Source organism: Antechinus flavipes, chromosome 2 (genome assembly GCF_016432865.1).
Source record: "Antechinus flavipes isolate AdamAnt ecotype Samford, QLD, Australia chromosome 2, AdamAnt_v2, whole genome shotgun sequence".
Taxonomy (NCBI): Eukaryota; Metazoa; Chordata; class Mammalia; order Dasyuromorphia; family Dasyuridae; genus Antechinus; species Antechinus flavipes.
Window position 1 is genome coordinate 277,936,527 of NC_067399.1, and position 15,930 is coordinate 277,952,456.

At 36.9% G+C, this 15,930-nt stretch overlaps 1 protein-coding gene across 1 annotated transcript in view; it reads right to left on the minus strand.

The window, feature by feature from the left end:
- Positions 1-15,930, minus strand: part of SPG11 (SPG11 vesicle trafficking associated, spatacsin) — a 77,271-nt gene that overhangs the window by 23,029 nt on the left and 38,312 nt on the right. Inside the window, exons 21-27 of the mRNA XM_051977228.1 lie at positions 8,732-8,897; positions 7,438-7,643; positions 5,568-5,676; positions 4,220-4,379; positions 2,737-3,012; positions 1,631-1,831; positions 1,036-1,143 (exon numbers count right to left, since the gene is read on the minus strand). Coding sequence (XP_051833188.1) covers positions 1,036-1,143; positions 1,631-1,831; positions 2,737-3,012; positions 4,220-4,379; positions 5,568-5,676; positions 7,438-7,643; positions 8,732-8,897 — 1,226 coding nt within the window. The remainder of the gene's footprint in view (positions 1-1,035; positions 1,144-1,630; positions 1,832-2,736; positions 3,013-4,219; positions 4,380-5,567; positions 5,677-7,437; positions 7,644-8,731; positions 8,898-15,930) is intronic.

Here is a 15,930-nt window from a genome sequence, read left to right on the forward strand (position 1 = left end):
ATAACTTATACTATAGTTATAGTAGAGATTCCTTTCACGTATGGGTTGAATAGATGGCCAAACAAAATGGTTTTGTAACTGAACTCATGTTTTGTAACTGTATTCTCAAGTAGCCCATCATTTTATATTGTCCACAAGAATTACATCAGGGACTTTTTCAAATGCCTTGCTGAAATCCAAGTAAACAACCTATATCATTCCCTCAATCTATTAATCCAGTAGGGGCAGAGACTACACCTAGAAGTGCACTGATTTAGGGAGCTGCTGGTGAGGAATATCTACCATACGAGGTTAGCACTTTCTCTGCAGCTCAGGGAATTCCCCGGGGGCCCTGAGAGAGGAAGTGACTTGCTTAGGGTCAATGTATTAGAGTCAATGACACAGAGATCCAGGTTCAAGTCATGTCTCTGATACATCCTGTTTGTATAACTCAAATAACAAGTCCCTTCCAGTACTCTAGGCAACTCTCTAAGACACTATAATGCAAAGAAAGTGCCAACTTGTCCTGTAAAGACAATTTCCTCACCTGGGATTCCCTGCATCATAGTCATATCCCTATATATCTTATTTATACTTTTATCACACTGCTTCTGATAAAGTCAGAGGAGGAGATTTTTCTTCCTCCTTAGTAACCTTACTTGTACCCATGGTCAGGAGGCTCTGTGCTGTGAACCAAGCATCTGAACAAGTTAAATGGGCAACATCAATGCCCAATGGCTTAGAGTCAACCAGAGAATTTCATCAGGGACATTGATGAAAAAGGTCATATTTGTCTGATATGATAATTAATCAAAACTGTAATCTCCAAGATGATATAAAAAACCCCTAAAGCCCCCATCTGTGTTCTGTGCCACTGCAACTTTGCTCACGATATATTTCCCTGGATCCTCACCAGCTGATGTTCTGGTTCTGCCTCTCTGCCTCTAGAAGAGCCTGGCCCTAGATCACACAGCACCTGACTTCCCTGCTGTCACTTCCCCCATCACCAGCAACAGGTTATCCCCACAAGGTCCAGGAGGTTGTGGTCTAGCTTACCGTTTCAAGATTCTTTTGGAGCTCTAGCAGTTTGGCTTTGGCGCCCTTGTAGTTCTTCCAGAGCATACACAGCTCATACATCTCCATCATCAACAGCAAAGCAGAATCCTTTGAAAGTGAAGGGATAAAAGAATATCTAACCTCCACCTCTCCCACCTTCTTACCCACCCCGCCCCCCAGTAACAATGTTAGAAACAACAGATGCATATTTAACGTCATGTTTCATTTTCTTTTGGGAAAAGAAAAATTTGAAACTAAAGCTCCCACACATTCAACTCTCAATTTTCTGTTTTATATGTGACCCATGGCCCAAAATGTAGGATTTGAAATATTCCAGAAGGCAGTCATATGCAACATAATCACCTCTAGGAAATGTTCTTATACATTCCCTGGATAATTCCCTGTTTTTATTGAAATATCTACATATGATTAGCTACATGAAACTGCATTTTCTTCTCACTTTTTGAAGAGGGAAAATCAGCTCATGAGCCTGGGATGGGAATACTGGGAAAATAGAGTTTCCTAAGCCTGTCTAGTAGCAATATCATGCAAGTGCTTCTCTGAAACGTGAATACATCAAATTGACAGTCAGTACCTTCAGAAAAAGTTGGAAACTTCTGGTAAGAGTTCTACTCTTTTTTCTTGTTACCAACATTCTCCAGATAAGCGAAAGGTCCTCCAGATCCCATTCATGGTCTTCTACAGAGCCCTGAATATGACTTGTTGCTTCAGCAGCAACACGGTCCTCCACAGAAGTGATGATCCAAACACTCAGACATGGAACAACATTAGCATCCTGGAATTGGAAAAGAACACTATTAAAGTAAAGCCAGGTGGGAATTAGAGTGCCTATAGACCCAGATGAAACTTCAAGGAAAATCTGACATTTGATACAATGATGTGCAGAATGGATTCAAACTTGCTAAATTGATGTGAAAAATATTTAAAGTATTTAAAGATAAAATAAGCTCCCAACTATGCCCAGCGCATGCACAAGTATCAGAATGGGCAGAAAATTAGAGATATGAAAAGAGAAACAGAAAGGATGAAGCCAATGGATTACTCTCTCCTTCTCAGGATCTATTTGGCAAGTCCACCACTGATGAAGGGCCAAGCTCACAGGTGAGGCAGGGAAATTTATAAGGATGAAGGTCTTAAAGGGATAGAGCTGGTAAGTCTACATGCCAGGATGAGAGCAGATGTCTCTGGAGCAGAATCAAAAGCTGAGCAGGAGCAGCTATTGTGCCTTCAAAGTATTGTAACCCAGTTAATATGAGGGATAGACAACAAAGTCACCAAAATGAGACTTTTCCTACTAAAACAAGGATGAGGATGACCTGAGAAAGGATTTTTTTTTTTTTTAATGCTCTTAGTACCATGTTAAGGACCAGGCCTAAGAGCACTGTAAGGGGAAAGCCAATTCTCCAAGAGCCTCCACAGCTGTGAACATTTGAAGGCGCTGCAAAGCAACCTTTAGTGACACAGGTGTTGTTTGTGGACTGGAAAAATAAATTGGAAGCAGAGGGAAGAGGAGAGAGAGGTCAGACAATAGCAACTGCCTCTCAGTCTCCTTGAATCACCATCATCCTCTCACAAGGAGAGAAGAAAAGGTTTACCAGAGGTAAAGCAAAGTTACATATTGTGTTCCCGACAGTAGCATCATCTTCCTTCCATTTTGCTGAGCCTGTGTATCCTACTGACCTTGAAACAAGAGGCCAGGATGCTTAGGATGGGAGCCCGTTGTCTCATGGCTTCAGCCAGAAGGTAACGCCAGGAATTTGGTGCCTCAGGACATTGAAGCAGAATATGAAATAAATCAATGGAAATCCCCTCTTGTCTCCTTTGAGTCTCTTGAAGGGGTCTACCACAAGTCTGTTTATCATGTACTTTGGAGTTTGAAAATGAAGGCAAGTTCTCAAAAGCCAACTGCAAGTGGTCCTGAAGGATTGGACTGAAGTAGCAGAGGAGGGACCTGACCTGGAAAACAAAAATTAACTGACTTAGAAAAAATATAATTGTCAGAGAAAAGGTACAGAAAGGGGAAAAACACAAAAACATTCACTAAATGGCTCTCTCACACTAACTTGTTTCAGGGGAGATCATATAATTTTGCATTTTGGCAGTCTTTGACTTTTCATTGGATGTACCCAGTGTTTCAATGATTTATTTTTAGCCACAAATACTCTTTATAGCTAAAAACTAATCCCTTCTCTTATTCCCACCCACTGAATTTTGAAAAAATAAATTTTAATGGATGCCTTCTGTTTTTATGTCATAGACATTTTTGGACCAATTTCCATCACCACTGCAAAAATTGAACATGGTAACCAAAGAAAACTCATTATGGGGGGGGGGGGGGGGAGGACCCACTAAGTGCCCATATCTGATAATGTATGCAAAGTTCAATTATCATGGTTCCCTACCTCTTTACCAAGAGATGAAAAATAGGGTTCATTTTTGTTTTCCAGGCTCATCGCTAGTTTTCAAATGCTTGGATAAGTCTTTTTTTTTTTTTAATATTTTTCATTTATTTTGCACAAGTCACTATGTATCGAAAAATACTCAAGAATAGGGAAGTCTTTCAGGAATCATCCAGATCAATTTCTATCTGAAGAAGGATCCCTTCTATAGTGTACTCCTGGAGGGATCACTCAGTCTTTGTTTAAAGACTTCCAATAAGAAAGAAGCTACTTTTAGATTCTCTTTGTAGATATGTCATTTGACAACTTCTACCTTCTGCTCCTAGCTCTTACTTCTAGGGCTAGGAAGAACAAGTGTAATTCCTCTTCCACATGACAACTCTTAAAATACTTTATTATCCAGCCCACTCCCCCAATCTTCTCTTCTGGCAGCTAACCATGCTAATTTCCTTCAAATGATCATCATGCATGTGGCAGGATTCTAAAGCCCTTCCAATTAAGCTACTCTCCTCTGAAGATTCTCCAGATCATCAACATGCTTGCTGAACTGTAGGGCCTAGACCAAAAGATATGGTCCTGTGGATGTCTTCTGACCAGGATTATCACCTCCTCAGCTGGTCCAATAGAATCTAGGTAATAATGATATTACCTCAAAAAAAGTTTAATAATAAACTTTTATTATTATTTTATAATTTTAAAAGCTCTAAGAAAAATGCCCACTTTTCAATGTTAAGAAATCTGAGGATGGTCAGTAGTTTACTTACTTCCTCCAGGGGATAGTTGTGAAGCTGGCTGTGCACAATAAACTGTAGCCAATCATTGGCTCTAGAACACTCTTTTAGGTAAGCTGTGCTCAGCCTCACATTATGAAGCCTGCAGAACTGCACCACCAATGCCCACTGGCGACCTGATTCACTGGAGGTCCTGACATTAAAAATAGAAAAAATAAAATATTAGATATAGCTATAGTTCGAAAATGACAAATTAACAAAAATTTACAAATCCTACAGGCCTGTGATGACATGTTCAGCCCAAAGGACTGAAAAACTATTCAGTAAAAGTGAATCCAGGATGCTACTCAACTACTAATAAAATTTATGAATAAATAGTAAGTACAAGTCTATAATTTTTTTGTTGCCACTAACCTCCCCCACAACATAGTATATATCTCTTTACTTTAACACAATCATTCAACCAATTACCAAGCACTTATTAGGCACCTACTGCTGGTAATAGTATACACTGTTCTAGGTATACATATGTGCCACAGAGGCACAGTACTGGAACACTAGTATGAAGCAACAAAAGTTAATTTTAATAGTCAAAACTCGGATGTCTGTTGAAGGATAGAGCCAGGAGTCTATGATATGGGGCACCTGGAGGCAGGAGAGACTGAGACTAGACTGAGACTACTGGTCAAATGAAGGCTTTTGTTGTCTGGTGCTTCCCGAGGTCAAGGGCTAGATGGTAATTTTGCTACAAAGACACTCTGACACACATAGGAAAAAACAGACTTTTTCCATTTACATGAGAAAGAATGAAAATAGCATAAGCAGGATAAATCACTCATGTCTAGAAGACCCTAACTGATTACAGCTGGCAGGTAGACTTCCTTGTCTATACTCCTGAAACTCTGCTCATCTCCAATGTTTGGATTAGGATGTTAGATCCAGGGGGAAGGGTCAGAAAAGGGAAATGCATAGGTCTAACCATGGAAGAATCAGACTTAGTAGGGGTATAGTGAATGAACCTGACTTTAAGAGATTGGAGAAAGGAAAAGGCTTCCTAGGCTCATGCTCTCAGAATGATATCACTGAAATCTAACAGGCAAAATCAGAGCAGGATGTAAAGAAATCAACTTAATAGCCAATTGATTCCTCTTTTCAGTTTGCTTAAAGGATCCAATGTGACATACTTAAAAAACATTCATTCCGTTTGGATTATTTCATTCTAGGAAAAGGAAAAGCCAACCGAGCTCCATAACAAGGTGTGGTGTGAGAATTAATGAGAACACTTGAGGTCTGAATTCTTTTGAAAAAAAAGCTAGATAAACATAAATTGACACAATCACTGCTTTAAAAAAAAAAAAAAAGGCACAGAAACACAACAAACCTCGATATTCCTTGTTGTTGAATACTATCCCATATGCCTTCTTCTAAGAGACTAAGCAATTCTTCAGTTGCTGCTTTTTTACCAATAGCCAGTTTAACTAGTTTTTCAGCTGTAAAAAAATTACAATTAAAACATAGTATGGTAAAGAGATTTCCCCCTAGGAAATAGTATTTTCAGATCTCAAAACATCAGTCAATAATTTGGAATTGGTTAAAAAGTAGAGAAGAAGTAAGTGAGTCAGAATAGACAAGAGAGAATCAGAAGCAATGGAACTCAATAACCCAGTGTTTAATAAACCGCCAAATATAAATTAGTTAAGAAAAAAATTTCTAAAAGAGAAGAATTTCTAGAAATACTTGAAAGCAATCTGACAAAAATTAGATTTTCACCCACAATAAATCCAAAATAAATGAATGACCTTAATATTAAGGATAATTCCATGAAAAAATTAGAAGAGAAGCAGAAAACTATGAGTATATTTTTAAATAGATGCTATTTATTATTTTAAGGAAATTCCACTTATTTCTATGCTCTCAAGTATATTTAATAGGAATGGGTATTGTATTTTGTCAAATGATTTTTCTGCATCTATTGATATAATTATAAGGGGATGTATTCTTAAAACAAAGAACAGGCAATTATAAAGAAAAAAGATAATTCTGATTAAATAAAATTCAGAAGCTTCTGCAGAAAGAAAATATATCTAGGATAAAAAGTAGTATGATTAGATGGGAAAAAATTTTTGTAACAAATTTTTCTAGCTTGGGTATCTAACATATTTACACTCATTTATTTCTATTACATATGTATTTTTATATGTGAGTATGTGTACATGTATATTTGTGTGTGTGTGTGAAAACACATACACACACATTCTTTAACAGATCAAGGAATATGAATAAACAGTTCTTCAAAGAAGTGCAAATTATTTACAACAATGTGAAAAAATGCTCCAAATCACTAAGAAGAGAAATGCAAATCCACTTCACTTAACTAGATGAAAAATGGAAATAGTCCATATGAGTTGGAGGTGTTGTGCAAAGACAGGCACACTGGTGCACTTTTGGTAGAGCTAAGACTCAATGTAATCATTTTGGAAAGCAATTTGAAATTATGAAAATAAAGTGACTGAAATATTCATGACCCAGAGAAGTAACTGCTGGTTATATATTCCAAGGAGGTTTCTGATAAGAAGAAAAAACCTCGATATACCAAGAAATTTATATATCACTGTGCTTTAAGACAATGACTACATGGAAAGACTTAGATAAAGTGATGCTCAGGAAAGGAAGTAGAGCCAAGAAAACAGTATGTACAATAACCTTAATAACATAAGTAGAAAGAACCACCACCAGAAAAAAGTAAAAAATTAATGTTGAAAAATTATTAAAAACACATATGGCCCCCAAAAAGAATTGAAAATACACTTCCTCCACCTCCTTTGCAAAAGTATAAAGTCCAACACTGTGTAACATTGTCATTTTCAGACTTTTTCAAAGCACTGATTGCTTTTGTTGATTTTTTTTCCTTCTTCCTTGTTTTCTTTAAAAAATATCTTTATTATATAGAATGGATCTCTTAGAAGGAAAAGGGAGAGAATACTAGGAGAAATCTAGATAATGGAAAAACAAAAGATAGTAACAAAAATTTATTTTTCAATAAATAAAGGGATAAAAAAGATTTCTTCAGAAGAGCATAAGTTTCTATTTACAATGTTTCATTTTCATTTGTGAGCTCGTTAATGAAGAATCCAGGAAATGAGGCAAAACAGTAACCTGTCTGCATTCCCCCATGACAAATTCCTGATTCAGTATTACAAATAAGCCCCTTTTCTACTGCACAAAGCTGTCCAAATGCAGAGATGTCTTACCCAGGGATTCCCTGATACAGCTGTACTGAGCCTCTTCATTTCTACACTTGTAGCTCAAAATGATGCTGGCCACTTTCATATCAACTCTAAGTTTAAGGCTGTCAATACCAAGCAATTCCAAGAAACACACACAAGCAGCCCCTACTGAAGGCATATGAAAGAAGGAAAGTGCCAACATGTAGGCTTCATTTCCAACTTGCTGGATCCTAAAACAGAAAACAGACATCAAAATTAGATTGGCACACTGGAGATCATGACCACTGAGGACCCTAGTATTCATGGCACATTATGATGTTTTATATAATGAGTGAGAAGACTCACACATGCACTTGATTTCAAGGCTGAGTTCTGTGCAATTCACAGCACATTACTGGAAAATCACTGATGTAACATAAGCACATAGAGGGCTCTCAGAGGTATTTAAGATGGAAGACAGTACATTATGGTGGAAAGAATGCTGTCTTTGCAGTCAGATGAGTTGGATTCAAATGCTACCATCTGCTACTTTCCTGACCCTAGAAAAGTCATTTAACCTCACCAGGCCTCAGTTTTTTTAATCTGCAAAATCAGAGGGAGGATTAGACTAAATGACCTATTGGGTTCTTTCCAGCCCTAAACAATGCCTGTTCTTCAGTTGGTTTTTCGTCTTGTCTCATGACATCATTTGGAGTTTTCTTGGCAAAAGTACTGGAGTGATTTAACATTTTCTTCTTCAGCTCATTTTATAAATGAGGAGCCAAGGCAAACAGGGTTAAATAATTTGCTTAGGGTCAAGTAGTGTCTGAGCAAGTGTCTGAGACCAGATTTCAACTCACCAAGATAAGTATTTCTAACTTCTAAGTAGAGTCTGACACTCTACCTACTTCACTAACTAGCTGCCAGTCATAATACAAAGTAAGAAAAGTTGGTCTTTAGCATTTTGCTCACTTCATTTTGTTGCCACTGTCTTCTGAATGTTTTTAAGAGATTCTTCATACTCAACAGCATATTGTCCCTTTCTTCCCCAAGAACAGAAACAAGAATCAGCACCTTCATATGCAATGAATGAAGGACTGCGGATCCTTGGTCCAAGATTATGTTTGCAAATTAAAGTCATAAAGAAGACTAATACTGAAATCTATTAGGAATTTATTTCAAAAGTCATTTTCTATGGCACTCAATGATTACCTCCAAGTAATATTTCTAATTTTGTTACATAGATATGAGCCTCAAAATTTAGGATCTTTATGTAATCCCCTTTATAACTCTTTTGACATTTACCAAGCTTATTTCCTATTACTCTGTAAATACTCACAGTTGTTTTGGAGACTTGCTCTTGGCTAATTCCTGAATAAGAAAAGTACCAAATGCAAACGATGGTCGACCATGACGTAAATAATAAGCAAAATTCAGACGTTCCATTATAGCATATTTGTTCACAATGTCAGAGCTAGAGAAATGAGGAAGATCACTTGAAGTATCTAAAAAAATGGGAAGAAACATTAATGTTAATAAATCTTCACTTTAAAATAGCAATTGTCTCAAAGGAGCAGAATATTAACTTCTCATATTTTTTTCTATGCTTTGTCAAATATTTAAACTACTGACCCAGATCTCAGTCTATTAAGGATAAGAATCTCACAAACAATGACTTCAATTTTTCTTAGCACAGATTCTATTCTAGGATCTTAGGATAGCATTTTTTCACAATAGAGTAAGGTCTGTTACAAAACCTCAAAATATAGTCATCTTCAAGTTATAACAGAACTGAAATGAAACTGGGATCCCAAACTTTCTCTAAGAAAGAACTAATTATCTCTAAAGCTCAATGTTGAATGAAAAGCAAAGAACTTTTATAATTAAAACTATCAGATTGAGCAATATGTACTTTCTGATAGGTGTATCCAGCGTAATACACTGAATACTGTTGAATCAAAAAGTTTTAGAAATAGGAGTTGAGAGCTAATCTAGCTTAATTATGCAGATGAGGAACCTGAAGCTCTGATGGAAGAAGTGACTTGCCTAGGATCACAAAGCTAGTAAGTAAAGAGTTTCTGTGATAACTCTACAGACAGACAGACACTGTTTATTTAATGAAAGTTATATGACATTGCCCTGGAAATCATTTGTGCAGCTACTCATGTACTTTGCTTTTATTAGAAACATATAAAAGCTTGTGAAGCTTCTGACATGTTATCTCATTGATCCTCACAACCACACTGGCAGGTAGATAACAGTTTTATCTATGCTCTCCATTTTACAGATTACAAAGCCTGAGAGAGGTTAAATGACTGGTACATTGGTCACACAGCTTGATCCTCTTGAGAGAGGATTCAAACTCAGATGCCATCAGAGGTGCTCCAAAACACCCTTCAGCTCTATATCTGGCTCCCATGACCAAGGGACACACCAGGAGCTTTTAAAAAATTTCAAGTATCCCCTAGAATCTGTAACCTCTTCACACTCTGATCCAACACCACATGTATTATAACTACATGCTCAGTATAATGACTAGCATTCATGTTGAAAACCATAGGTAATCAGGAACAGACCAAGCTAAATGATGGTCAATATATATACTCTATTATTCCTTCACAGAGCTATGCTAATGACATTCTGGGAGATTCTACTGAAATGAAAAGGCTTCAAAAGTTGGGTCTGGTGACGGACTACATATTGCCCATCTAAAATCTAGGTTAGTTAATTTCAAGAAAGTGAATCAGAAGATTGGCCTCAAGGGAATGAATTCTTTTTCTGGTCACAGCAATTCATGAAGATGAATTCATTCAGGAATATGGGTACTTAATCTCCATTAGGAAAAGAAGTACACAACTTAATGAAACCATTTATATTTGAAATATTGGTTTGATAAGGTAAGAAATCTCTTAATAATTTTATAGCCTTTCATCAAAATGTGATTCAATAAACTCAGCATTTCAGTTATCTAGAAAATCCAGTTCTTTGAATTTCCCTCCTGGAGACTGAAGGTCAGGACTGGCTAGTGGAAAAGGAGCTGGCCTTGGAGTTAAGAATATTTGATTGAGTACAAGTTCCTACTCAAACACAAAATGTCTCTGGGACCATCCTGGGCCAGTCACTTAACTTTTAAGCATACCAGTCAACTCTCTTCAAGTACAGAGCATGGAGATAGTTCTGACATGCACTGGGAGAGGGAGTTCTCTCCACCAAGGAAATCATAGATCTAGTTTCCATCCTTTTTCTCCATGCTGTCTGATAATTGGTATTCAGTTTGCACAGATGACAACAGCCTAGTTAAAGTTGAGGCTTAACTCGAAGCCTCAAATATTAGGTAAAACATGAGGGATACAGTGGTAAGAGTATTAGACAGGAGAATCAAGAGTCTGAGGTTCTAGTCTTGGCTCTGCGATTAATCAACTGAGTAGTCTTGGACAAGTCACTTAAATCCTCAAGACCTCAATGTCTTCTTTTGTAATCAGAAAGCTAGAAGGAAATCAAGAAAAACTTTCTGAATCAAATCTTGGAGACAGGCAAAGAGCTGGACTGGTACAAATGGGATCCTGAGCAATGATAATGAATCTTGTTTAGCACAAAGGATTTTGTATGTGTCCTACACTTCCCACAGTGGGTAGTTACAATGTTAAATGAGCTCTCATACTAGACTGAATCTAATGTGAGACTTTGAGTTTCTTCAGCACAGAAGTCATATGTTATTTATTTTGTTCCTCTCAGCAGCTACCAGGATTTTAAATATAGCAGACACACAGTAATTATCTGATAAATTAAGGTCACTAAGGTGCCTAGAAGATGGAAGATTAGAGTCTACCACTTCCTTCCTAACTCCATTTCCTTAATACTGGGGGTTATTTTGGAAGAACTTGATTCGGGAATTTGTAGTTCGATTGTTTTAAGTACTGAGGTGTTGGAATCTTTACAAATTGTTAAGTCATTAGAGTTGATAGAGACAATAATTATCTAATTTAGCAAGGTTCAGTATCATTGATCTAATCCTACAAGATGTTTTGGGCCAGAACCTGAAACAAGGTATTAAGTAGAACTAATAGAAACAATGCTGTGTTCATACCTTTAGAGAGCTTATATAAGCAAGAAGTATTTAAGTACTCATTGGAGTTCACAAGTATGGGAGATTCACAAAGTAAACTATGTAACTTTGTGAATTCATACCTCCCTTGAAGCTCTTAGGGCCAGAGAGCACTCTGGGAGAAAACTCATAATCCCATTCTCTCAGAAGAGTCATATATAAGCCCATTCAAGAGAGTTCAGCAGAATTAGATTGGAGAGGAGCACTCTGGTGCAGACACAGAGCACTCTGGGGGTTTGAGAGCCAGAAGCCCTCTCTCGGAGGCAAGACAGATTCAACTTGGAGCTGAATTGGAGGTTGAAGAAAGCAGAGGCAGAAGCAAAGGACAAAACTGCAAGAGCTCTTGGAACCAAGCAGAGAGATAGGCCTCTAAGCTAACTGGGCTATATTGGAGACAATAAAAGATCTGAACTTTTATCACCTGGCTGCATTTGGGGTAATTATTGATCTGAACTGATACTAAGGCTGCCTCCAGAAAACTTCCCCTGAGAAACCTGCTTTCTCCCAGAGAAAACCATCATTTATATATTTTAAAGAAGAAAATCACCACATTTGGCGCCTTGAACATGGGACTGATTTCAGTGGAAAAGCCTCCGATCCTGATCCAGTGGAAAAGCCTGTGATCCTGTTCCAGTGGAAAAGACTCTTCACCCCAGAAATTAGGGTGAGTACAACAAAGAAATTTTGTTAAAATAGAGCAGAATTTCAGCTAAGGTGGGACAGATATTTACAAAACAGCCTTCTGTTTCTGTTCAAGGAAAATGTTTAGAGAGCATTGTCAAAGTTATGGAAAGCCAAGGTTTGATTATAATTTTGGAGCAGATCACTGAACTTTTAGAAACTGTAAAGAACATATGTCCTTGGTTCTCTACAGAAAAGGAATTGGATTTAGACGAGTGGAAATTAATAGGAGAAAAAGTGAGTGAATACTACAGATCTAATTCAAACTCAGTGCAGTGGACATTAGAAAAAGAGGATCTTTTTTATAATAGAAATGAGCCTGACTCAATTTCCAAAGACATAATTAATACATACAATTTAACACAACTGGCTATAAGAAGTTATTTAAGTGTTAGAATGAAGAAAAAGAAAGTGCAGGAGGAAGAAGTGCCAACTTTACTAGGTGAAAAGGAGGACAAATCAGATGAGAATGGAATTAATTACAATTCTGAGTGTGATACTAAACAACAGGAGAAATTAGATCATTCCACATCTCATGACCCTCCCCCCTCAATTAACCCTTCATGGGTGGAAGAAGGGGGAGGAAGAGAGGAAGAAACACAGTCAGCTTCTCCTGTAAAGCAGAATATGACAAGATTAGAAGAGGCATTAATTAAAGCAAAAAATGAAGGAGAAGATATATCTGATTTTATAACTGCAAATCCTGTGATTGAAAGCTTGACTCTTCAGGTCAAAAAGAGAAAAAATACACTCCTTTTAATTTGGATAAAATTAAAGATTTGAAAAAGGGTTGCACTCTTTAATGGGGCTACATCCTCTTATTTAAAATGTTACTAGATAATTTGTCTTATGAAATCTTAACCCTGAATGATTGGAAATCCATAGCTAGGACATGTCTAGAATCTGGACAAAATTTATTGTGGCTTTTGGAGCATCATGAATTATGTAGGATTCAATCAAGCTCAATGCAATAGGCAAACAGGAGCTATTGGACAAATCACTTTTGACCAACTAGCTGGTCAAGGTCAGTATGCAGAGAATTCAGAACAGATTTATTATCCCACAACAGTGTATGAGCAAATTTCTAAGGCGGCAATAAAAGCTTGGAATTCTCTTCCTGGACAGAAAGATGGAAATAAAGCTTTTACAAAAATAGAGCAAGGTCCCAATGAACCTTTTGCAGATTTTGTGGGACGTTTGCAAACAGCTGTAATAAAAAACATTGGAGACAATGCAGCAACAGAAATAATGACTAGACATTTGGCTAAGGAAAATGCCAATGAGATTTGCAAAAGAATTATATGGGGGCTAGACAAAGATGCTCCTTTAGAGGAGATCATAAGATGCTGTGCCACAGTGGGCACAAATGCTTATTATATCCAAACTGCATTTTTACCAAAAAAAAAAAAAAAAAAAAAAAAAAAAAAGAAAGAAAGAAAGAAAGAAAAGAAACGTTTGCATTTTTACCAGCTGGCTGCATTTTGGGTGATTATTACTCTTAACTGAAACTAAGGCTGCCTCCAGAAAACCTCCCTGAGAAACCTGCTCTTCCCCAGAGAGAACTATTATTTAAAAGAAGAAAAACACCACATTTTGGCGCCCCACATTGGGCGCCAAAATGTGATGTTTTTCTTCTTTAAAACATATAAATAATGGTTCTCTCTGGGAGCGAGTTTCTTGGGGAGGTTTTCTGGAGGCAGCCTTAGTATCAGTTCAGATCAATAATTACCCCAAATGCAGCCAGGTGATAAAAGTTGAGATCTTTTATTGTCTCCAATATAGCCCAGTTAGCTTAGAGGCCTATCTCTCTGCTTGGTTCCAAGAGCTCTTGCAGTTTTGTCCTTTGCTTCTGCCTCTGCTTTCTTCAGCCTCCAATTCAGCTCCAAGTTGAATCTGTCTTGCCTCCGAGAGAGGGCTTCTGGCTCTCAAACCCCCAGAGTGCTCTGTGTCTGCACCAGAGTGCTCCTCTCCAATCTAATTCTGCTGAACTCTCTTAAATAGGCTTATATATGACTCTTCTGAGAGAATGGGATTATGGGTTTTCTCCCAGAGTGCTCTCTGGCCCTAAGAGCTTCAAGGGAGGTGTGAATTCACAAAGTTACATAGTTTATTTTGTGAATCTCCCATACTTGTGAACTCCAATGAGTACTTAAATACTTCTTGCTTATATAAGCTCTCTAAAGGTATGAACACAGCATTGTTTCTATTAGTTCTACTTAATACCTTGTTTCAGGTTCTGGCCCAAAACATCTCCTTGTAGGATTAGATCAATCATATTGAACCATGCTAAATTAGATAATTATTGTCTCTATCAATTCTAATGACTTAACAGTTTGTAAAGATTCCAACACTGAGGGGCATTTGTGTGTGTGTGTGTGTGTGTGTGTGTGTGTGTGTGTGTGTGTGTGAAGACAGCTTACTCTCAATTTGTAAACAGCCTTTTGCCTTTGAACTGAGAGGCAGGAATTCTGTACTCCTGGCTTATCTTTGCCAATAACTCAAGAGCATGACTTTGGCCAAGTATTGAACCATTAAGGTTTGAAGTCTTTAAATCTCCAGTGCTATACATGAAATAGGTGCTTAATAAATTTGCTGAATTTGTTGAACTGGAATTCAGTATCCTTATTCATAACACAAGAGGATGGGACTAGATGATCTCTAAAGTCTATTCTAACACTAACAGACTATAATTCTGTATTAGAAAATGGAACTTAAAGAGAAACCATAAGAATAATTGATCTAGATTCCTTTTGTAGAGCAAAATAACTGTTTGGACATGTATACATATATTATATTTAACTTATACTTTAACATATTTAACATATATTGGTCAAGCTGCCATTTGGGGGAGGGGATGGGGGGAAGAAGGGGAAAAATTAGAACAAAATGTTTGTCAATTGTCAATGCTGTAAAATTACCCATGCATATAACTTGTAAATAAAAAGCTATAATAAAAAAAGTTTAAAAAAAGAATAATTGGACTACCTGAAAGTTGTGGCCAAAAAAGAACCCTGATACAATACTATAAGAAATAAGGGAGCAGCTATGTGGTGCAGTGGATAGAGCATCAGCCCTGAAGTCAAACCTGAGTTCAAATCTGGTCTCAGACACTTAATACTTCCTAGCTGTGTGATCCTGGGCAAAGTCACTTAACCCCAAATGTCTCACCAAAGAAAAAGAAAATAATCAAAGAAAATTATCCTGAAGTGAGAGAATGAGAGGGGAAAGTAGAAATAGGAAAAAAAAAAAAAATTCAATGATCACTACCTCAAAGATCCTACAAGGAAAAGACATAGAAACATTACTTCTAAATTTTGAAACTTCCAGATCAAAGAGAAATTTTGCAAGAAACAAATTCAAATATGCTAGAACTACAATTAGAACTTTATAAGATTTATCAGCAACTATAATCTTATATATTGACAATCTACATAGACCAGAAGCCAAAAATATTATATCCAACAAAATTAAACATAATATTAAATGAAAAAAATTGGAAATTCAATGAACTTAAAGATTTTCAGGATTTTGGCTCAAATAAACTCAAACTCAATAGAAATTTTAACATATAAGAGCCAACATCAAAGACTACCAAAGACTAATTTCAAGGGACCAAACAAGGACACACTATTTATGTTTTATATTTGGAAATGGAAATATGTCCAAGATTAATATCAGTACTGGGTAGTCCAATAGAAAGACTGGGACAGAGTTGAGTATGATCTGACTCTTAAAAACAAAACTGTCTAAGA